The sequence below is a fragment of the Oncorhynchus clarkii genome, chromosome 6 (assembly GCF_045791955.1).
Source record: "Oncorhynchus clarkii lewisi isolate Uvic-CL-2024 chromosome 6, UVic_Ocla_1.0, whole genome shotgun sequence".
Lineage (NCBI taxonomy): Eukaryota > Metazoa > Chordata > Actinopteri > Salmoniformes > Salmonidae > Oncorhynchus > Oncorhynchus clarkii.
This window is the reverse complement of record NC_092152.1, coordinates 6,224,917-6,249,916: the sequence shown is the minus strand read 5'-3', so window position 1 is coordinate 6,249,916 and position 25,000 is coordinate 6,224,917. Positions and strand designations below refer to the sequence as shown.

The 25,000-nt window shown below is 46.1% G+C and overlaps 1 protein-coding gene across 1 annotated transcript in view; it reads left to right on the top strand.

Annotated features, from left to right (window-relative positions):
* The window catches only part of LOC139411884 (extracellular matrix organizing protein FRAS1-like), a 295,297-nt gene that overhangs the window by 226,112 nt on the left and 44,185 nt on the right, over positions 1-25,000 (top strand). Inside the window, exons 45-51 of the mRNA XM_071158633.1 lie at positions 1,868-1,950; positions 2,151-2,337; positions 4,731-4,913; positions 15,173-15,256; positions 18,267-18,446; positions 20,642-20,766; positions 21,975-22,115. Of these exons, the coding sequence (XP_071014734.1) occupies positions 1,868-1,950; positions 2,151-2,337; positions 4,731-4,913; positions 15,173-15,256; positions 18,267-18,446; positions 20,642-20,766; positions 21,975-22,115 (983 nt within the window). The remainder of the gene's footprint in view (positions 1-1,867; positions 1,951-2,150; positions 2,338-4,730; positions 4,914-15,172; positions 15,257-18,266; positions 18,447-20,641; positions 20,767-21,974; positions 22,116-25,000) is intronic.

Below are 25,000 nucleotides of genomic sequence, written 5' to 3'. Positions count from 1 at the left end.
GTCCTGTTTTCAGGCAACGCTACAATCCCACATACTCAACCTGTACCACCATGGTCCTGTTTTCAGGCAACTCTACAACCCCACATTCTCAACCTGTACCACCATGGTCCTGTTTTCAGGCAACGCTACAACCCCACATACTCAACCTGTACCACCATGGTCCTGTTTTCAGGCAACGCTACAACCCCACATACTCAACCTGTACCACCATGGTCCTGTTTTCAGGCAACGCTACAACCCCACATACTCAACCTGTACCACCATGGTCCTGTTTTCAGGCAACGCTACAACCCCACATTCTCAACCTGTACCACCATGGTCCTGTTTTCAGGCAACGCTACAACCCCACATACTCAACCTGTACCACCATGGTCCTGTTTTCAGGCAACGCTACAACCCCACATACTCAACCTGTACCACCATGGTCCTGTTTTCAGGCAACGCTACAACCCCACATACTCAACCTGTACCACCATGGTCCTGTTTTCAGGCAACGCTACAACCCCACATACTCAACCTGTACCACCATGGTCCTGTTTTCAGGCAACGCTACAACCCCACATACTCAACCTGTACCACCATGGTCCTGTTTTCAGGCAACGCTACAACCCCACATACCAACCTGTACCACCATGGTCCTGTTTTCAGGCAACGCTACAACCCCACATACTCAACCTGTACCACCATGGTCCTGTTTTCAGGCAACGCTACAACCCCACATACTCAACCTGTACCACCATGGTCCTGTTTTCAGGCAACGCTACAACCCCACATACTCAACCTGTACCACCATGGTCCTGTTTTCAGGCAACGCTACAACCCCACATACTCAACCTGAACCACCATGGTCCTGTTTTCAGGCAACGCTACAATCCCACATACTCAACCTGTACCACCATGGTCCTGTTTTCAGGCAACGCTACAATCCCACATACTCAACCTGTACCACCATGGTCCTGTTTTCAGGCAACGCTACAACCCCACATACTCAACCTGTACCACCATGGTCCTGTTTTCAGGCAACGCTACAACCCCACATACTCAACCTGTACCACCATGGTCCTGTTTTCAGGCAACGCTACAACCCCACATACTCAACCTGTACCACCATGGTCCTGTTTTCAGGCAACGCTACAACCCCACATACTCAACCTGAACCACCATGGTCCTGTTTTCAGGCAACGCTACAATCCCACATACTCAACCTGTACCACCATGGTCCTGTTTTCAGGCAACGCTACAATCCCACATACTCAACCTGTACCACCATGGTCCTGTTTTCAGGCAACGCTACAACCCCACATTCTCAACCTGTACCACCATGGACCTGTTTTCAGGCAACGCTACAACCCCACATACTCAACCTGTACCACCATGGTCCTGTTTTCAGGCAACGCTACAACCCCACATACTCAACCTGTACCACCATGGTCCTGTTTTCAGGCAACGCTACAACCCCACATACTCAACCTGTACCACCATGGTCCTGTTTTCAGGCAACGCTACAACCCCACATACTCAACCTGTACCACCATGGTCCTGTTTTCAGGCAACGCTACAACCCCACATACTCAACCTGTACCACCATGGTCCTGTTTTCAGGCAACGCTACAACCCCACATACTCAACCTGTACCACCATGGTCCTGTTTTCAGGCAACGCTACAACCCCACATACTCAACCTGTACCACCATGGTCCTGTTTTCAGGCAACGCTACAACCCCACATACTCAACCTGTACCACCATGGTCCTGTTTTCAGGCAACGCTACAACCCCACATACTCAACCTGTACCACCATGGTCCTGTTTTCAGGCAACGCTACAACCCCACATACTCAACCTGTACCACCATGGTCCTGTTTTCAGGCAAGCTGCGTAGACGCCAGTTCTACTCCCAGCCTCTGGAGAACGGTCTGATTCTGTCCCAGGGTTCCACGTTCACCTACCAGGTAGAGATGAGTTCAAACACAAGGTTTTCGGGAATCAATTACTTGATGAGTGCTAGGGCAGATTAATTCATTAATCTCTGCTGTAAGACATTGATTCATTAAATAATTGTTTTGTATTTTGTTACATAAATAGGTTAATAGAAATGAGTTAACGATACGCATGACCTCGATCGACTAATCAATCTCAATCCTACTACCAGGACGTGTTGGATCTGCTTCTGGTGTACACCCCTGATTTGGCCAGCGGGGGCAGTGACGAGCTAGCCTTCTCCCTGACCGACGGCATCCACACCAGCACCGGGCGGCTCACCTTCACCGTCGACGTCAGGAAGACTGAAGGGCCAAGGATGTCAGGTAACAGAGGCCTGCAGCTGGCCGCAGGAGAGGGCTGGAGGAGAGGGCTGGAGGAGAGGGCTGGAGGAGAGGGCTGGAGCAGAGGGCTGGAAGAGATGGCTGGAGGAGAGGGCTAGAGGAGAGGGCTGGAGGAGAGGGCTGGAGGAGAGGGCTGGAGAAGAGGGCTGGAGGAGAGGGCTAGAGGAGAGGTGGCTGGAAGAGAGGGCTAGAGGAGAGGGCTGGAGGAAAGGGCTGGAGGAGAAGGCTGGAGGAGAGGGCTGGAGGAGAGGGCTAGAGGAGAGGGCTAGAGGAGAGGGCTGGAGGAGAGGGCTAGAGGAGAGGGCTATAGGAGAGATATGTGGGTCGATGACATGCCTGTTGTTTGAGAAGGGGATGTTAAGGAGGCCTGCAGCTGGCCGCAGGTATGGAGAGGGCTGGAGGAGAGAGATGTGGGTCGATGGACATGCCTGTTGTTTGAGAAGGGGATGTTAAGGAGGCCTGCAGCTGGCCGCAGGTATGGAGAGGGCTGGAGGAGAGAGATGTGGGTCGATGGACATGCCTGTTGTTTGAGAAGGGGATGTTAAGGAGGCCTGCAGCTGGCCGCAGGTATGGAGAGGGCTGGAGGAGAGGGTTGGAGGAGAGGGCTGGAGGAGAGGGCTAGAGGAGAGGGCTGGAGAGGGATGTGGGTCGATGACATGCCTGTTGTTTGAGAAGGGGATGTTAAGGAGGCCTGAATGATGGGGCAAAATGTTGATTTCCCACCTAAATAGACTTATCCAAACGTAAATCTTTCGTCGGTTGGCCATGCACAGTAACTGGTACTGTTGCATCGTTTTAGAAAGTTCTGGAATTCATATTTTCCGTTAAAAATAGTTCTTAAAGGTGTACTCACTTTTTAGGACAGAGGCTTAAATATATAGTACAAATATTATGAAAATATATATATTTTTTAAATCATATATGTGGGGCAATAGGGTTGACATGACTGACGTGTTTTCTGAATATCGTAACAGTCAAATTATAAACAACACAATTAGATTTCACATTTCTTTTAAATGTAAAATAAATAATGATCATACTTATTGACGGACTATTTCATATGTATATAATATTATCATATTACTGACGAAAGATCATTTTCTCCTAAAAGTCCATTGAACGGCGCAGAAACATCATTCAAATGTGTGCAGATTCCTTCGTCTCTCCCGAGCCCCGTACGGGAGTTGTAGCGATGAGACAAGATAGTAGCCCCTACAACAATTGGATACCATGAAATTGGGGAGAGAAAGGGGTAAAAAATTAAAAATAAAAATGTGTGCAGATTCGTTACAACTTCAGCTTTAAGCATGATTTGACTTTGGTCGTCTGTGAACAAGATAAACGTGGTCTTCTTTACGTTTTATGAAATTATTATTATTTATTTGTTTCATGTTGAGAGCTCTACATCCTGCTGAGAATATCATAGCAAGATTGGAACCACAACGGCTAGACTGTTACCGTTCACATGCCGTCTCCCAGGCTGGGCTGTCTCGTTCAGTGGAAGAGAAATCGATTCTTTGTCTGAATAGGATAGAAAATGTGACATGTGATAATGTCGGGGGTCTGAAACCTGACACTTCAGGTCAGCTCTGCGGGGTGGAAACAGAACGCAGACAGATTGGATTTCTGCCACTACAAGGCAGGGGACTCGACACCGTTCACAAAATGTCAGTCGGAACCGGTCCACAACCGCTCAACGCCCCTCACATCGGGGGAACCAGACATCTGAGATGGGTTGGATTACGTTGAGTTGCAATGATAGACCGGAAGCAGCTGAATATAAACAATGAGTATACAAAACATTAGGAACACCTGCTCTTTCCATGACATAGACTGACCAGGTGATCAGCTATAATCCATTATTGATGTCACTTGTTAAATCTACTTCAATCAGTGTAGATGAAGGGGGAGGAGACAGGTCAAAGAAGGATTTTTAAGCCTTGAGACAATTGAGACTTCGGTTTGTGTATGTGTCAAGAACTGCAACGCTGCTGGGTTTTTCACCCTGAACAGGTTCCTGTGTGTATCAAGAATGGTCCACCACCCAACGGACATCCAGCCAACTGGACACAAAGCATTGGAGTCAATATCGACACCTTGTAAAATCCGAAGACTGTTCGAAGGGGGCGGGGGGTCAACGCAATATTAGGAAGGTGTTCCTAATGTTTGGTGTACTCAGAGTATGTCAATATGGAATTGGTTAACCGGAACAAACTCCAACAAAGCAGTCAGAACTGAAGATGCAAATAGAATTCAAAAAATCTAATTTATTGGTCACATACACGTGTTTAGCAGATGTTATTTGTCACATACATAGCAGATGATATTGCGGGTGTAGCGAAATGCTATTCTAGAGTCTTGTATTCTGCTATTTTCTGAGTGTCTGTTATCTCTTCCCTCAGGCGCAGCGTCTAAGATCACTGAGCAGAACCTGAAGGGATCAGATTCCGAACCAGACAGCCTGAAGATGAGGTACGTCCTGATCAAAGATCCTCCTGTAGGAAGACTACAGCTTTCTAAAGGAGGAGGACAGGACGCGGTGGCTGTTAAAGGACCTGTCAAGAGCTTCACACAGGAGGAGGTCAACAAAGGTATCTCTCTCTCTCTCTGTCTGTATCTCTCTCTCTCTCTCTCTCTCTCTCTCTCTCTCTCTCTCTCTCTGTCTCTCTGTCTCTCTCTGTCTCTCTCTCTCTCTCTCTCTCTCTCTCTGTCTCTCTCTCTCTCTCTCTCTGTCTCTCTCTCTCTCTCTGGCTCTCTCTCTCTCTCTCTCTGTCTCTCTCTGTCTCTCTCTCTGTCTCTCTCTGTCTCTCTTTCTCTGTCTCTCTCTCTGTCTCTCTCTCTCTCTCTCTCTCTTGCTCTCTCTCTCTCTTGCGCTCTCTCTCGCTCGCTCTCTCTCTCTCTCTCTCTCTCTCTCTCTCTCTCTCAGCAGTCGGTCACTCTGCCTCCCTCTCTCTCTCGCTCTCTCTCTCTCTCTCTCTCAGCAGTCGGTCACTCTGCCTCCCTCTCTCTCTCGCTCTCTCTCTCTCTCGCTCCCTCCCTCGTTCGGCTCTCGATTGAAACACTCTCACTTTCCATGATTTTCAATTGTTTAAATCTGCTATCTTTTTTTTCCCCAGGAAAAATGGCCCTTGGTTTTTTTCCCAGAGATTTGTTCTCAGTTCTTGAAATAAATTAATTCAGGATATTGAATTGACCCGAACTTGACCTTCGTACTGGTACAGGTATAGGTAACTGTCAAAATAAAGGAAACACCAAGGTATAGTGTCTTAATAGGGCGTCTGGCACGAGGCAGAACAGCTTCAATGCATCTTGACATAGATTCTACACGTGTCTTGGACTCTATTAGATGCAACACTTCACAAGAAATGTCATAATTTAGTGTTTTATTGAAGGTGGTGGAACCATTTCTCAGGCTCCAGACTGATCCATAAGTGTTCAATTTGGTTGTGATCTGGTGATTGAGACACCCTGGCATGTAGTTTACATCATTTTCATGCTCATCAAACCATTCAGTGACCACTTGTGCCCTGTGAATGGGGAACTTAAGCATATGTGGGTGAATGGCCGTGCAGTGGAGGTCTTACGTGATCCTGACCAATTTTGTGTTATTTATTTCGCTGATCGAAACTTTTTTTGTACATCATGTCTCTGCCATAATTTCTTAGTATGGGAAAACAGCTTCTGGAAGAAGACTCGTCTCTTCAGTGGGTCCATATGGAGGTGTTCTAGAACTATTATAGAACATATGGAATGGTTCTAGAACTATTATAGACCAATCTCTACCTTTAAGTCTTTATTGAAGACTCGTCTCTTCAGTGGGTCATATGATTGAGTGTAGTCTGGCCCAGGAGTGTGAAGGTGAACGGAAAGACACTTGGAGCAACGAACCGCCCTTGTTGTCTCTGCCTGGCCGGTTCCCCTCTCTCCACTGGGATTCTCTGCCTCTAACCCTATTACAGGGGCTGAGTCACTGGCTTACTGGTGCTCTTCCATGCCGTCCCTAGGAGGGGTGCGTCACTTGAGTGGGTTGAGTTAGGGACGGGATCTTCCTGTCCGGGTTGACGTGGTGGAGATCCGGTATGTCCGGTATGTCGTGGCGGAGATCTTCGTGGGCTATACTCGGCCGTGGTTGGAGATGTCTCTCTAGTGGTGTGGGGGCTGTGCTTTGGCAAAGTGGGCGGGGTTATATCCTGCCTGTTTGGCCCTGTCCAGGGGTATCGTCGGACGGGGCCACAGTGTCACCTGACCCCTCCTTTCTGAGCCTCAAGTATTTTTGATGCAGTAGTTTATGTGTCGGGGAGCTAGGGTCAGTTTGTTATATCTGGAGTACTTCTCCTGTCCTATCCAGTGTCCTGTGTGTATTTTTCTATATTTTTCTTTCTTTCTCTCTCTCTCGGAGGACCTGAGCCCTAGGACCATGCCTCAGGACTACCTGGCATGATGACTCCTTGCTGTCCCCAGTCCACCTGGCCGTGCTGCTGCTCCAGTTTCAACTGTTCTTCCTGTGGCTATGGAACCCTGACCTGTTCACCGGACATGCTACCTGTCCCAGACCTGCTGTTTTCAACTCTCTAGAGACAGCAGGAGCGGTAGAGATACTCTCAATGATCGGCTATGAAAAGCCAACTGACATTTACTCCTGAGATGCTGACCTGTTGCACCCTCTACAACCACTATGATTATTATTATTTGACCCTGCTGGTCATCTATGGACATTTGAACATCTTGGCCATGTTCTGTCATAATCTGCACCCGACACAGCCAGAAGAGGACTAGCCACCCCTCATAGCCTGGTTCCTCTCTAGGTTTCTTCCTAGGTTCTGGCCTTTCTACAGAGTTTTTCCTAGCCACCGTGCTTCTACACCTGCATTACTTGCTGTTTGGGGTTTTAGGCTGGGTTTCTGTACAGCACTTTGTGACATCAGCTGATGTAAGAAGGGCTTTATAAATACATTTGATTGAAATTTTGATTGATCAGCAATCACTTACCTCGATTTGGAATATCGACAACTCTGGATCGTAATCCGGGACTTGAAAGAGGGAGCGGCTGTGAAAAAGAGGCAAACGAGCTTCCTGATGAGACAACATGGGTGAACGTGCTGTCACTGGAGAACAAATTGGATGAGCTCAATTCCATACTATCCTATCAACAGGACCTGACATTTTTTTTTATGTTTCTCAGAGTCGAGCAAGGAAGTGGACATTTTACTGGTCGAAGGGAACAGCTGTTGCTGATAAGCTAGTATTTACCATCTATATGTTTCATAGCTGTCTATTTACCACCCCAAACCGATGCTGGCACTAAGACCAAACTAAACGAGCAGTATAGGGCTATAAGCAAACAGGAAAATGCACATTCACAGGGCTGCGTTTCTCATGGCCCATGACTTTAAGGGAAACTGAAATCTTTTTTACCAGCATGTCACCTGTTCAGAGGTGACAACACTCTAGAAACGCCTCCCAAACCATACAGCAACTAGAAGCACTGGATTAGAGGCAACATTTGCACTGAGCTAAAGGCAATAATTGCTGCTTTCAAGGAGCGGGACAATAATCTGGACGATAATAAGAAATCCCGCTACGACCTCCAAAGAAATGCATCCGCGAGCTGTCCAGCTACGTGAGCCTGCCAGACGAGCTAAATGCTTTCGATGCTTGCTTCGAAGCAAGCAACACTGAACCATGCATGAGAGCACCAGCTGTTCCGGACGACTGTGTAATCACGCTCTCTGTAGCCGATTTCAGTAAGACCTTTAAACAGGTCAACATTCACAAGGCCGCAGGGCCAGACGGATTAACATGACGTGTACTCTGAGCATGCGCTGACCAACTGGCAAATGTCTTCACTGACATTTTCAACCTCTCCTTGTCTGAGTTTGTAATACCTACATGTTTCAAACAGACCATAATCTCTGTCCCCAAGAACACCAAGGTAACCTGCCTTAATGACTACCGACCCGTAGCACTCAAGTCTGTAGCCATGAAGTGCTTTTAATGGCTGGTCATGGCTCACATCAACGCCATCATCCCAGAAACCCTAGACCCGCTCCAATTTGCACCCCTTACTGTCCTTTCCCACCTGGACAAAAGTAACACCTACGTGAGAATGCTGTTCATTGACTACAGCTCAGCGTTCAACACCATAGTGCCCTCAAAGCTCATCACTAAGTTAAGGACCCTGGGACTAAACACCTCCCTCTGCAACTGGATCCTAGACTTCCTCACGGGCCGCCCCCAGGTGGTAAGGGTAGGCAACAACACATCCGTCACGCTGATCCTCAACACTGGTGCTCCTCAGCGGTGCGTGCTTTGTCATCTCCTGTACTCCCTGTTCACCCATGACTGCATGGCCAGTCTGTGAAGAGGGCACGACAACACCTATTCCCCCTCAGGAGACTGAAAAGATTTGGTATGGATCCCAGATCCTCAAAAGGTTCTACAGCTGCACCATCGAGAGCATGGTTGGATCACTGCCTCGTATGGCAACTGCTCGGCATTCGACCGCAAGGCACTACAGAGGGTAGTGCGAATGGTCCAGTACATCACTGGGGCCAAGCTTCCTGCCATCTAGGACCTCTATACCAGGCGGTGTCAGAGAGGAATGCCCTAAAAATTGTCAAAGACTCCAGCCACCCTATATTCTAAGTCAGAGCCGTCCAGAGTAGTGATGTTGGACAGGCGGGTAGGTGCAGGTAGCGATCGGTTGAAGAGCATGCATTTAGTTTTACTTGTATTTAAGAGCAATTGTAGGCCACGGAAGGAGAGTTGTATGGCATTGAAGCTGGCCTGGAGGGTTGTTAACACAGTGTCCAAAGAAGGGCCAGAAGTATACAGAATGGTGTCGTCTGCGTAGAGGTGGATCAGAGACTCACGAGCAGAAAGAGCGACCTCATTGATGTATACAGAGAAGAGAGTCGGTCCAAGAATTGAACCCTGTGGACCCCCATAGAGACTGCCAGAGGTCCGGACAGCAGACCCTCCGATTTGACACACTGAACTATATCAGAGAAGTAGTTGGTGAACCAGGCGAGGCAATCATTTGAGAAACCAAGGCTGTCGAGTCTGCCGATGAGGATGTGGTGATTGACAGAGTCGAAAGCCTTGGCCAGATCAATGAATACGGCTGCACAGTAATGTTTCTTATCGATGGCGGTTAAGATATCATTTAGTACCTTGAGCGTGGCTGAGGTGCACCCATGACCAGCTCTGAAACCATATTGCATAGCAGAGAAGGTATGGTGAGATTCGAAATGGTCGGTAATCTGTTTGTTGACTTGGCTTTCGAAGACCTTAGAAAGGTATGGTAAGGATAGATATAGGTCTGTAGCAGTTTGGGTCAAGAGTGTCCCCCCCTTTGAAGAGGGGGATGACCGCAGCTGCTTTCCAATCTTTGGGAATCTCAGACGACACAAAAGAGAGGTTGAACAGGCTAGTAATAGGGGTGGCAACAATTTCGGCAGATAATTTTAGAAAGAAAGGGTCCAGATTGTCTAGCCCGGCTGATTTGTAGGGGTCCAGATTTTGCAGCTCATTCAGAACATCAGCTGAACAGATTTGGGAGAAGGAGAAATGGGGAAGGCTTGGGCGAGTTGCTGTGGGGGGTGCAGTGCTGTTGACCGGGGTAGGAATTAGCCAGGTGGAAATAGCAGGCGGCAACGGTGAGAGACTTGTTTTTAGAGAGGTGGATTTTTAAAAGTAGAAGTTCAAATTGTTTGGGTACAGACCTGGATAGTAGGACAGAACTCTGCAGGCTATCTTTGCAGTAGATTGCAACACCGCCCCCTTTGGCAGTTCTATCTTGTCTGAAAATGTTATAGTTTGGAATTAAAATTTCTGAATTTTTGGTGGTCTTCCTAAGCCAGGATTCAGACACAGCTAGAACATCCGGGTTGGCAGAGTGTGCTAAAGCAGTGAATAGAACAAACTTAGGGAGGAGGCTTCTAATGTTAACATGCATGAAACCAAGGCTATTACGGTTACAGAAGTCGTCAAAAGAGAGCGCCTGGGGAATAGGAGTGGAGCTAGGCACTGCAGGGCCTGGATTCACCTCTACATCGCCAGAGGAACAGAGTAGGAGTAGAATAAGGGTGCGGCTAAAAGCAATAAGAATTGGTCGTCTAGAACGTCTGGAACGGAGAGTAAAAGGAGGTTTCTGGGGGCGATAAAATAGCATCAAGGTATAATGTACAGACAAAGGTAAGGTAGGATGTGAATACAGTGGAGGTAAACCTAGGTATTGAGTGATGAAGAGAGAGATATTGTCTCTAGAAACTTCATTGAAACCAGGAGATGTCATTGCATGTGTGGGTGGTGGAACTAATAGGTTGAATAAGGTATAATGAGCAGGACTAGAGGCTCTACAGTGAAATAAGCCAATAAACACTAACCAGAACAGCAATGGACAAGGCATATTGACATTAAGGAGTTGCATGCTTAGTCGAGTCATCAAAAGGGTCCAGTGAGTGGAGAGGTTGGTTGGGGGTCACGGCGATTTAGACAGCTAAATCGGTAGCAAGCTAGCATAGGATGGAGGTCTGTTATTAGCCACCTCTTGCGTTCCGTCAGTAGATTAGTGGGTTTCAGTGTGGTAGAGGGGATTAATCCAAATCACACAACAGCAACAAAAATAAAAACAATAGATATAGTTATAGAGGCCCAAGAAGAAAAATAAATAAATAAAAATAAAATAAAATTGTCCGATTGTCTATTCAGATAGCAGCCGATAAGACAGCCAACGGCTAGCAGGCCGCAGATGGGCGCCCAGGCAACATCGCGCCGGAGGAGCCAGCCGGACAACTCCCTCGGGTAGACAACGTCGGCAGTCCAGCTGTGAAGGCCCGGTGGGGCTCCGCGTAGGCAGCAAAACGGGTCCGGATAGGTGACTGCAGCCCAGGAGTGATTGATGGAACTCTTCAGCTGGCTAGCTCCGGAACAATTGATGTTAGCTCCGGAATCGACGAAAGCCGATAGTCACACGGATAGCAGCTAGCTAGCTGTGAGATCCAGGTATGAATGTCCAGAGCCAGCGGCCGAAATCCAAGGACATGGAGAGAAAATTTGGTCCGGTATGTTCCGTTCCGAGCCGCGCTGCGCTGCACCGCGCCGTAGAAAACTGCCGATAGATTCTCAAGCCAAAGGACAGCCGATGACCACAAACCGTGGTTAGCTGAGTACTAACGATTAGCCAGTAAAGAAGCTAACTAGCTTCTGAACTAGCTTCTGAACCAGCTTCTGATTAGCTTCTGGACCGGCTTCTGGCTAGCTCCCGGCTAGCTTCTGGCTAGTTTTCTGGCTAGCCTCTTGGAGGATTACAGATCTGAGGTAAATAATAATTTTTTATATAAACATAAATTGGTGAAGCGGATTGCAGGAGAGTGTTCTGAAGATGAGTTCATGGAAAATTAAAAATGTATGTGAAATAAAAGTTATAAATATATATATATACGGGACACGACAGGACGAGGACAAAAATACGTCTGAACTGCTATGCCATCTTAGATATACATTGGGAAATCTCCCTGGTCTCTGTGAGGCTTTGGAAAACCTCCCTGGTCTTTGCGAGGCATTAGAAAACCTCCCTGGTCTTTGCGAGGCATTAGAAAACCTCCCTGATCTTTGCGAGGCATTGGAAAACCTCCCTGGTATTTGTGAGGCATTAGAAAACCTCCCTGGTCTTTGCGAGGCATTGGGAAATCTCCCTGGTCTCTGCGAGGCATTGGAAAACCTCCCTGGTCTTTGCGAGGCATTAGAAAACCTCCCTGATCTTTGTGAGGCATGGGAAATCTCCCTGGTCTCTGCGAGGTATTGGATAACCTCCCTGGTCTTTGCGAGGCATTAGAAAACCTCCCTGGTCTTTGCGAGGAATTGGAAAACCTCCCTGGTCATTGCGAGGCATTGGAAAACCTCCCTGGTCTTTGCGAGGCATTAGGAAACCTCCCTGGTCTTTGCGAGGCATTGGAAATTCTCCCTGGTCTTTGCGAGGCATTGGAAATCCTCCCTGGTCTTTGCGAAGTATTGAAAAACCTCCCTGGTCTTTGCGAGGCATTGGAAATCCTCCCTGATCTTTGCGCGGCATTGGAAATCCTCCCTGGTCTTTGCGCGGCATTGGAAAACCACTGCTCGACTGAGGGACCCTTACAGATAATTGTGTGTGTGGGGTACAGAAATGAGTAATGTAAAAAAAGTAATGTAAACACTATTATTGCACACAGTGAGTCCATGCAACTTGTTAAGCACATTTTTACTTCTGAACTTATTTAGGCTTACCATAACAAAGGTTTTGAATACTTATTGACTCAAGACATTTTCACTTTTCATTTGTAATTAATTTTTAAAAAATATCTCTAAAATCAGAATTATTCTTGGACATTTTGGGATATTGTGTGTAGGCCAGTGAAAAAATATATACATTTTAATCCAATTTGAATTCTGACTAACACAGCATAATGTGGAAAAAGTCAAGGGGTGTGAATACATTCTGGAGTACCTACTTTGATTACCTCGTATCCCTGCACATCAACTCGATACTGGTATTCCCTGTATGTAGCCATGTTATTTTTACTCGTTATTCAGTGTATTTCTAATAGTATTCCATCTTTGTTATCTTTAACTCAGCATTTCACTGTTATCTTATCTCACTGTCATCTTTAACTCAGCATTTCACAGTTATATTATCTCACTGTCATCTTTAACTCAGCATTTCACAGTTATATTATCTCACTGTCATCTTTAACTCAGCATTTCACTGTTATATTATCTCACTGTCATCTTTAACTCAGCATTTCACTGTTATATTATCTCACTGTTATCTTTAACTCACTGTTATCTTTAACTCTCTGTTATCTTTAACTCACTGTTATCTTTAACTCTCTGTTATCTTTAACTCACTGTTATCTTTAACTCACTGTTATCTTTAACTCAGCATTTCACTGTTATATTATCTCACTGTTATCTTTAACTCACTGTTATCTTTAACTCTCTGTTATCTTTAACTCTGCATTTCACTGTTATCTTTAACTCTCTGTTATCTTTAACTCTCTGTTATCTTTAACTCAGCATTTCACTGTTATATTATCTCACTGTCATCTTTAACTCAGAATTTCACTGTTATATTAATTCACTGTTATCTTTAACTCACTGTTATCTTTAACTCTCTGTTATCTTTAACTCACTGTTATCTTTAACTCTCTGTTATCTTTAACTCAGCATTTCACTGTTATATTATCTCACTGTTATCTTTAACTCACTGTTATCTTTAACTCTCTGTTATCTTTAACTCTCTGTTATCTTTAACTCTCTGTTATCTTTAACTCACTGTTATCTTTAACTCTGCATTTCACTGTTATCTTTAACTCTCTGTTATCTTTAACTCTCTGTTATCTTTAACTCAGCATTTCACTATTATCTTTAACTCTGTTATATTTAACTCTGCATTTCACTGTTACCTTTAACTCTCTGTTATATTTAACTCTGCATTTCACTGTTATATTTAACTCTCTGTTATATTTAACTCACTGTTATCTTTAACTCACTGTCATCTTTAACTCACTGTTATCTTTAACTCTGCATTTCATTGTTATATTTAACTCTCTGTTATATTTAACTCAGCATTTCACTGTTATCTTTAACTCAATGTTATCTTTAACTCACTGTCATCTTTAACTCACTGTCATCTTTAACTCTGCATTTTCACTGTTATCTTTAACTCACTGTCATCTTTAACTCACTGTTATCTTTAACTCACTGTTATCTTTAACTCTGCATTTCATTGTTATATTTAACTCTCTGTTATATTTAACTCAGCATTTCACTGTTATCTTTAACTCAATGTTATCTTTAACTCACTGTCATCTTTAACTCACTGTCATCTTTAACTCTGCATTTTCACTGTTATCTTTAACTCACTGTCATCTTTAACTCACTGTTATCTTTAACTCACTGTTATCTTTACCTCACATTTATCTTTAACTCACTGTCATCTTTAACTCACTGTCATCTTTAACTCACTGTCATCTTTAACTCTGCATTTCACTGTTATCTTTAACTCACTGTCATCTTTACCTCACTGTTATCTTTAACTCACTGTTATCTTTAACTCTGCATTTCACTGTTAGTCTACAGTGGTTGCTTATGAAGCCTGTGACAAATAACATTTGATTTGATATGATGATGGGGATCTTAATTGCTTAATTAACGCGGGAACCACACCTGTGTGGAAGCATGTGGAGTGTAAGCACTTGCTTTCAATATACTTTGTAATCCTCATTTACTCAAGTGTTTCCATTATTTTGGCAGTTACCTGTAGATGAGTGTCAGTGGTTTGTCGTTGTAAATAGTTGACATGTTTAAAGAGTATATTGTTCTGAACAACACGTATAAAAATAACTTAAATCAAAAATATACTTTACAGATATCATTATAAAAAAAATGTTTTTATGTTGAATAAATTAATGTGATTTCTTTCCTTCAGAATCTAGACATACTCCGTATTTTAGAGCCCACTATAAGCAGTATAATGACTCCAAGATGTATGTCTGTATCGTGTACCCTTCACAGATCACCGGGTCTTACAGGAGGCATGTATAGGTAAAATAAAATGGCCTACCTTTCATCGTGATTTTCAGAAAGATCCCATTGAAGTTTCTACGTGAGAATTGCCAGAAAAATCTGAGATACCAAAATATATTTTCCCGCTTACGCAGGCTCTTGTTGACTGTGTCTGGGTGAATGCATAAGGCTAATGATCATTTCAGTATCACGTTAGGGCCACCAAAACGACATGTGTGTCGCAGGCCTGTTGGACTAAGTTGAGTGATTGGAGACTAATATTGACTGTGTGTGTTTGTTGCAGGTCTGTTGGAGTACAGTAATGAAAAGGGAGATGAAGGAGATGGCAACAAACTGATCGACCAGTCCTTCTACATCACTATACTAGGTAGGTACCAGTCTTTCTACATCTCTATACTAGGTAGGTATCAGTCCTTCTACAACAGTATACTAGTTAGGTAACTTTGTATGGTGTCCTCTTATGTAAGGAACACTGTACTGGAGATCAATACAAAACAGTCAGTGGCCAATTGTTACTGGTAGTTGCTCACGAGTGGTGGCCTTCATTCCTGATGTGGTCCATAATCACCAGCCGAGGCCTTCTTTCCTGATGTGGTCCATAATCACCAGCCGAGGCCTTCTTTCCTGATGTGGTCCATAATCACCAGCCGAGGCCTTCTTTCCTGATGTGGTCCATAATCACCAGCCGAGGCCTTCTTTCCTGATGTGGTCCATAATCACCAGCCGAGGCCTTCTTTCCTGATGTGGTCCATAATCACCAGCCGAGGCCTTCTTTCCTGATGCGGTCCATAATCACCAGCCGAGGCCTTCTTTCCTGATGTGGTCCATAATCACCAGCCGAGGCCTTCTTTCCTGATGCGGTCCATAATCACCAGCCGAGGCCTTCATTCCGGATGTGGTCCATAATCACCAGCCGAGGCCTTCTTTCCTGATGTGGTCCATAATCACCAGCCGAGGCCTTCTTTCCTGATGTGGTCCATAATCACCAGCCGAGGCCTTCTTTCCTGATGTGGTCCATAATCACCAGCCGAGGCCTTCTTTCCTGATGCGGTCCATAATCACCAGCCGAGGCCTTCATTCCGGATGTGGTCCATAATCACCAGCCGAGGCCTTCTTTCCTGATGTGGTCCATAATCACCAGCCGAGGCCTTCTTTCCTGATGCAGTCCATAATCACCAGTGGTGGCCTTCTTTCCTGATGCGGTCCATAATCACCAGCCGAGGCCTTCTTTCCTGATGTGGTCCATAATCACCAGCCGAGGCCTTCTTTCCTGATACGGTCCATAATCACCAGCCGAGGCCTTCTTTCCTGATGTGGTCCATAATCACCAGCCGAGGCCTTCTTTCCTGATGTGGTCCATAATCACCAGCCGAGGCCTTCTTTCCTGATGCGGTCCATAATCACCAGCCGAGGCCTTCTTTCCTGATGCGGTCCATAATCACCAGCCGAGGCCTTCTTTCCTGATGCGGTCCATAATCACCAGCGGTCTGTTCTAGGATTTCTGTTCCCATGTGGTTGAAACATCTTCACTCTCAGGTTTTGATCTTTAATTCCCTCTGTTATCTTCCTCCTCGCCTCCTCCTGTCCCCATGTTCACCATCTCCCCCGTCCCCATGTTCCCCATCTCCCCCCGTCCCCATGTTCCCCATCTCCCCCTGTCCCCATGTTCCCCATATCCCCCTGTCCCCATGTTCCCCATCTCCCCCCGTCTTCGTGTTCCCCATCTTCCCCCGTCCCCGTGTTCCCCATGTTCCCCATCTTCCCCTGTCCCCGCGTTCCCCTTCTCCCCCTGTCCCCATGTTCCCCATCTCCCCCCGTCCCCATGTTCCCCATCTCCCCCCGTCCCCATGTTCCCCATCTCCCCCCGTCCTCATGTTCCCCATCTCCCCCCATCCCCATGTTCCCCTGTCCCCGTGTTCCCCATCTCCCCCTCCCCATGTTCCCCATCTACCCCCGTCCCCGTGTTCCCCTTCTCCCCCTGTCCCCATCTCCCCCCGTCCCCATCTCCCCACGTTCCCCTGTCCACATGTTCCACCTGTTCCCCATCTCCCCCTGTCCCCGTGTTCCCCATCTCCCCCCGTCCCCATGTTCCCCATCTCCCCATCCCCATGTTCCCCATCTCCCCCCGTCCCCATGTTCCCCACTCCCCCCGTCCCCATGTTCCCCATCTCCCCCCGTCCCCATGTTCCCCACTCCCCCCGTCCCCATGTTCCCCACTCCCCCCGTCCCCATGTTCCCCATCTCCCCCCGTCCCCATGTTCCCCACTCCCCCCGTCCCCATGTTCCCTATCTCCCCCCGTCCCCATCTCCCCCCATCCCCATGTTCCCCTGTCCCCATGTTCCCCATCTTCCCACGTCCTCGTGTTCCCCTGTCCCCATGTTTCCCATGTTCCCCATCTCCCCCCGTCCCCATGTTCCCCATGTTCCCCATGTTCCCCATCTCCCCCGTCCCCATGTTCCCCATCTCCCCCTGTCCCCATTTTCCCCATATCCCCCTGTCCCCGTGTTCCCCATCTCCCCCGTCCCCATGTTCCCCATCTCCCCCTGTCCCCATGTTCCCCATATCCCCCTGTCCCCATGTTCCCCATCTCCCCCTGTCCCCATGTTCCCCATCTCCCCCTGTCCCCATGTTCCCCATCTCCCCCTGTCCCCATGTTCCCCATCTCCCCCTGTCCCCATGTTCCCCATCTCCCCCTGTCCCAATGTTCCCCATCTCCCCCTGTCCCCATGTTCCCCATCTCCCCCTGTCCCCATGTTCCCCATCTCCCCCTGTCCCCATGTTCCCCATCTCCCCCCGTCCCCATGTTCCCCCGTCCCCATGTTCCCCTGTCCCCGTGTTCCCCATCTCCCCCCGTCCCCATGTTCCCCATCTCCCCCCGTCCCCATGTTCCCCATCTCCCCCCGTCCCCATGTTCCCCATCTCCCCCCGTCCCAATGTTCCCCATCTGCCCCTGTCCCCATGTTCCCCATCTCCCCCTGTCCCTGTGTTCCCCATCTTCCCCTGTTCCTGTGTTCCCCATCTTCCCCTGTCCCCGTGTTCCCCATCTCCCCCCGTCCCCATGTTCCCCATCTCCCCCCGTCCCCATGTTCCCCATCTCCCCCCGTCCCCATGTTCCCCATCTCCCCCTGTCCCCATGTTCCCCATCTCCCCCTGTCCCCATGTTCCCCATCTCCCCCTGTCCCCATGTTCCCCATCTCCCCCTGTCCCCATGTTCCCCATCTCCCCCTGTCCCCATGTTTCCCATCTCCCCCTGTCCCCATGTTCCCCATCTCCCCCCGTCCCCATGTTCCCCATCTCCCCCTGTCCCCATGTTCCCCATCTCCCCCCGTCCCGTGTTCCCCTGTCCCCATGTTCCCCATGTTCCCCTGTCCCCCAGAGGACCACCTGCCTCCCTCTGTGGTAGTGAATAAGGGTCTGTTGTTGGATGAGAACTCAGTGAAGAAGCTGACTACTCTCCAGCTGTCAGCTACAGACCAGGACAGTGAGCCTGGAGAACTGGCGTACCGCATCACCAAGCAGACTGCACTGGGACACCTGGAGCACGCCAGCACCCCAGGTACTACTGCTGGTGCTGGAGACACGCAGAGCAACCAGCTCACATGGACACATAAACACACTTCTGCACAAAACATGTTTTAATTAACGTGCGTATATTTTACACATGCATACACAAACTTATAAAGGGTCAAACTTTCAAACATATACGTGCTCTAACGGACACACACACACACACACACACACACACACACACACACACACACACACACACACACACACACCTGTGTAATCCAACATGAAATAATGAGTCTGACGATTAGACCCATTGGGACCAATGATATCATGGAGGAAGTGACATCATGTTCGGCTGCTCTCCTCTCACAGCATTCTTCAACTTCCCCCATGATATCTTCCTCCTCTTCAACTTCCTCACCTCACTTTACCTCAAGACTGTTTGGGGGCTTGACTTAGTTCAGTAGTCTTTCACCTACTAGAACTCTAGTCAGGTAATTCCCCCAAACACACACAGCTACACAGCTGGATACTGCCTGGTGTAATGGGAGGTGGGTAGTAGTAGGGCAGATGACTGCCTGGTGTAAAGGGAGGTTGGGTGGGTAGTAGGGCAGATGTCAGGGATAACTAGCTAACGAACGACGCTACCGCTAATCCAACACTCATACTTCATATTCCAGGACCTGTTATGCATGACATGCTGTCCGTTCTGGTTTCAGGATATACCAATTAGCAGACACTTTTATCCGAAGCTCCCTAGTTCAGTACAGTGCATACGTAATGAGTGTTTTGGTATGACCCTAGAGGGAATCAATCCCATAATGAGTGTTTTGGTATGACCCTAGAGGGAATCAATCCCATAATGAGTGTTTGGTATGACGCCAGAGGGAATCAATCCCATAATGAGTGTTTGGTATGACCCCTGTGGGAATCAATCCCATAATGAGTGTTTTGGTATGACCCCAGAGGGAATCAATCCCAAAATTAGTGTTTGGTATGACCCTATAGGGAATCAATCCCATAATTAGTGTTTTGGTATGACCCTAGAGGGAATCAATCCCATAATGAGTGTTTGGTATGACCCTAGAGGGAATCAATCCCATAATGAGTGTTTTGGTATGACCCTAGAGGGAATCAATCCCATAATGAGTGTTTGGTATGACCCTAGAGGGAATCAATCCCATAATGAGTGTTTTGGTATGACCCTAGAGGGAATCAATCCCATAATGAGTGTTTGGTATGACCCTAGAGGGAATCAATCCCATAATGAGTGTTTGGTATGACCCTAGAGGGAATCAATCCCATAATGAGTGTTTGGTATGACCCCAGTGGGAATCAATCCCATAATGAGTGTTTTGGTATGACCCCAGAGGGAATCAATCCCATAATTAGTGTAAGGTATGACCCTAGAGGGAATCAATCCCATAATGAGTGTTTTGGTATCACCCTAGAGGGAATCAATCCCATAATGAGTGTTTGGTATGACCCCAGAGGGAATCAATCACATAATGAGTGTTTGGTATGACCCCAGAGGGAATCAATCCCATAATGAGTGTTTGGTATGACCCCAGAGGGAATCAATCCCATAATGAGTGTTTTGGTATGACCCTAGAGGGAATCAATCCCATAATGAGTGTTTTGGTATGACCCCAGTGGGAATCAATCCCGTAATGAGCGTTTTGGTATGACCCCAGAGGGTATCAATCCAAAATTAGTGTTTGGTATGACCCTATAGGGAATCAATTCCATAATTAGTGTTTTGGTATGACCCTAGAGGGAATCAATCCCATAATGAGTGTTTGGTATGACCCTAGAGGGAATCAATCCCATAATGAGTGTTTTGGTATGACCCTAGAGGGAATCAATCCCATAATGAGTGTTTGGTATCACCCCAGAGGAAATCAATCCCATAATGAGTGTTTTGGTATGACCCCAGAGGGAATCAATCCCATAATGAGTGTTTTGGTATGACCCTAGAAGGAATCAATCCCATAATGAGTGTTTGAGTGTTTGATATGACCCTAGAGGGAATCAATCCCATAATGAATGTAAAGGTATGACCCCAGAAGGAATCAAATCCATAATCCTGGTATTACACTCTTTGCCAAAACAGGAATAGTATGAAAATGCTACATTAACGTGCTACAGACAGTGTTTTCTTGCACATCAAATTTACAAAGCTATTTCAACTATTAATGCTAATGGGTAATGCTAATAAATGCTAACTTCCTCCCGCTACAGGAAGCCGAATTACTTCCTTCTCCCAGGCTGACCTGGCTTCACGTAGCATCCAGTACGTTCACACCAGTGAAGAAGAGAAGCACACAGACGAGTTCTCATTCATAGTATCTGACGGGGCTAATGAGGTACACACACACACACGCGCACACACACACGTGCACACACACACGTACACACACACACGCGCACACACATGCGCGCACACACACACACACACACACACACACTCACACACTCACACACACACACACACACACACTCACACACACACACACACGCGCACACACACACACGCACACATACACACACTCACACACACACACGTGCACACACACGCACGCACACATGCGCACACACACACACACACACACACACATACACACACAAACGAGCACACGCACCAACGCACGCACACACACACACACACACACACACTGGGCATAATGGCTCTCTCTAATGCAGCCTAAAGAGAAGCGCTTGGGTAAACATGTGGAAAGGTTGTCTGGCCTTCACGACTGGCTAGCTGCTATGTGTGTGACGGCTCTGTGTGTTCCCTATACGTTATATTCAGGTTGTCAATACGTTATATTCAGGTTGTCCATACATTATATTCAGGTTGTCCATATGGTTCTATTCAGGTGTCTTTTAGGTAGATAACAGGTGTGTTTAGGCAGATAACAGGTGTATTTAAGTAGATAACAGGTGTCTTTAGGCAGATAACAGGTGTCTTTAGGCAGATAACAGGTGTCTTTAGGTAGATAACAGGTGTCTTTAGGCAGATAACAGGTGTCTTTAAGTAGATAACAGGTGTCTTTAGGCAGATAACAGGTGTCTTTAGGCAGATAACAGGTGTCTTTAGGCAGATAACAGGTGTCTTTAGGTAGATAACAGGTGTCTTTAGGCAGATAACAGGTGTCTTTAGGTAGATAACAGGTGTCTTTAAGTAGATAACAGGTGTCTTTAGGCAGATAACAGGTGTCTTTAAGTAGATAACAGGTGTCTTTAGGCAGATAACAGGTGTCTTTAGGTAGATAACAGTGTTCTGTACGGTGTCTTCAGGATAACAGGTGTCTTTAGGTAGATAACAGTGTTCTGTATGGTGTCTAGGTAGATAACAGGTGTCTTTAGGCAGATAACAGGTGTCTTTAGGTAGATAACAGTGTTCTGTACGTTGTCTTCAGGTAGATAACAGTGTTCTGTATGGTGTCTAGGTAGATAACAGTGTTCTGTATGGTGTCTAGGTAGATAACAGTGTTCTGTATGGTGTCTAGGTAGATAACAGTGTTCTGTATGGTGTCTAGGTAGATAACAGTGTTCTGTACGTTGTCTTTAGGTTGCCCAGACGTTCTACATCACCATCCGGCCGGTGGATGACTCCCTCCCCCTGCTGGTGGTTCCTGGGATGAGGATTCAGGAGGGGGTCAGGAAGACCATCACTGAGTTTGAACTGAAAGCCACTGACGCTGACACAGAGGTGGAGTAGGACAGGCTGTCTGATCATTCACTATACACAGTCCGTGTTCACTAGCAGTAAACTTAGCTAAACTACAGTGCCTTGAAAAATGATTTTCCCTCCTTTCTGATTTTCTCTATTTTGGCCTATGTTTGATACTGAATGTTATCAGATCTTCAACCCAAACCTAATATTAGATAAAGGGAACCTGAGTAAATAAAAAAATTAAAAATCAAATCAATCGTATTTTATTTATTTAATTGACAATGTCATGCAACATCCAATTGCCCCCCTTTTTTTTAAAAGTCATGTGGAGGAATATTGGCCCACCTTTGCATGAAGAACTGCTTTACCTCGGTGACATTTGTGGGCTTTCAAACTGCTCGTTTCACAACACATCAATTGGGATTAGGTCCAAGACTTCAAATGTGTTTTTTTTTGTTGCCTTTTTCATATAGACTTGATTGTGTGTTTTGAAATATTGTCTTGCTGCATGACTCAGCTTTCTCTTCAGCTCACGGACATTTTACCTGAACTTCACCTGTAGAATTCTCTGATACAGAGAACAATTCATGGTTCCTTTTACCTGAACTTCACCTGTAGAATTCTCTGATACAGAGAACAATTCATGGTTCATTTTACCTGACATTCACCTGTAGAATTCTCTGATACAGAGAACAATTCATGGTTCCTTTTACCTGAACTTCACCTGTAGAATTCTCTGATACAGAGAACAATTCATGGTTCCTTTTACCTGAACTTCACCTGTAGAATTCTCTGATACAGAGAACAATTCATGGTTCATTTTACCTGAACTTCACCTGTAGAATTCTCTGATACAGAGAACAATTCATGGTTCCTTTTACCTGAACTTCACCTGTAGAATTCTCTGATACAGAGAACAATTCATGGTTCCTTTTACCTGAACTTCACCTGTAGAATTCTCTGATACAGAGAACAATTCATGGTTCCTTTTACCTGAACTTCACCTGTAGAATTCTCTGATACAGAGAACAATTCATGGTTCCTTTTACCTGAACTTCACCTGTAGAATTCTCTGATACAGAGAACAATTCATGGTTCCTTTTACCTGAACTTCACCTGTAGAATTCTCTGATACAGAGAACAATTCATGGTTCATTTTACCTGAACTTCACCTGTAGAATTCTCTGATACAGAGAACAATTCATGGTTCCTTTTACCTGAACTTCACCTGTAGAATTCTCTGATACAGAGAACAATTCATGGTTCCTTTTACCTGAACTTCACCTGTAGAATTCTCTGATACAGAGAACAATTCATGGTTCCTTTTACCTGAACTTCACCTGTAGAATTCTCTGATACAGAGAACAATTCATGGTTCCTTTTACCTGAACTTCACCTGTAGAATTCTCTGATACAGAGAACAATTCATGGTTCCTTTTACCTGAACTTCACCTGTAGAATTCTCTGATACAGAGAACAATTCATGGTTCCTTTTACCTGAACTTCACCTGTAGAATTCTCTGATACAGAGAACAATTCATGGTTCCTTCTATTAAGTTGTCCGGGTCCTGAGGCAGCAAAGGATCTCCAAACTATCTCTACCACATCTCTACCATCTCTGCCACCACCACCACACCACCACCATGTTCTACAGACAGGAAGAATGTTCTACAGACAGGAAGATTGTTCTACAGACAGGAAGAATGTTCTATAGACAGGATGAATGTTCTATAGACAGGAAGATTGTTCTACAGACAGGACGAATGTTCTACAGACAGGACGAATGTTCTATAGACAGGAAGAATGTTCTACAGACAGGACGAATGTTCTATAGACAGGAAGAATGTTCTACAGACAGGACGAGTCAAAATGTATCGCTTTTTTGGACGACATATTAGGACATAAAATATGCAAAAGTCGAGACATTTAGAAAAAAGTGGGTAAATACTTTTTCACTGCAATGTAGCAAAAAAAAAAGACCCGGATACCAACAGAACAGAATAGCATTGTCACTAGGTCACGACGAGGAGGTCAACATATTGTATGGCTTATAGGCTAAATAGTTGGTTGCTGTAGCAACTAGAAGAGAACAAAGACAACTCGTTTCAAGCTCCTTGATTATGCTATGTCAAGATAATTTTTTCAGTTTAAATATGCACTATTTAGCATAGACAAGATGAAGGGTAAAGTTGTCACCCTCAGTAATATAGCCATGGATGGAATTGTTAATTTTGATCACAAAAGTGTAATATAGCATACATTGAGTGTATAAAACATTAGGAACACCTTGCTAATATTGAGTTTTTACAACCCCTTTTCGACCCTCAGAAAAGCCCTCAATTCGTCAGGGCGTGGACTCTAACAAGGTGTCCGAAAGCGTTCTTTAGTGATGCTGGCCCCATGTTGACTCCAATGCTTCCCACAGTTGTGTCAAGTTGGCTGGATGTCCGTTGGGTCGTGGACCATTCTTGATACACACAGGAAAACTGTTGTTGCAGCAGCGTTGCAGTTCTTGACACACTCAAACCGATGTGGCCTGGCACCTACTACCATCCCCCGTTCAATGGCACTTCAGTCTTTTGCCTTGCCCATTTATCTACTGAATGACACACATACACAAACCGAAGTCCCAATTGTCCCAGGGCTTAAAAATCCTTCTTTGACCCGCCTCCTCCCCCTTCATCTACACTGATTGAAGTGGATTTAACAAGTAACATCAACAAGGGATCATATCTTTCACCTGGTCAGTCTATGTCATGGAAAGAGCAGGTGTTCCTAATGTTTTGTATACTCAGTGTTTATATTCATCTGCTTCCGGTCTATCATTGCAACTCAACGTAATCCAACCCATCTCAGATGTCTGGTTCCCCCGATGTGAGGGTCGTTGAGCGGTTGTGGACCGGTTCCGACTGACATTTTGT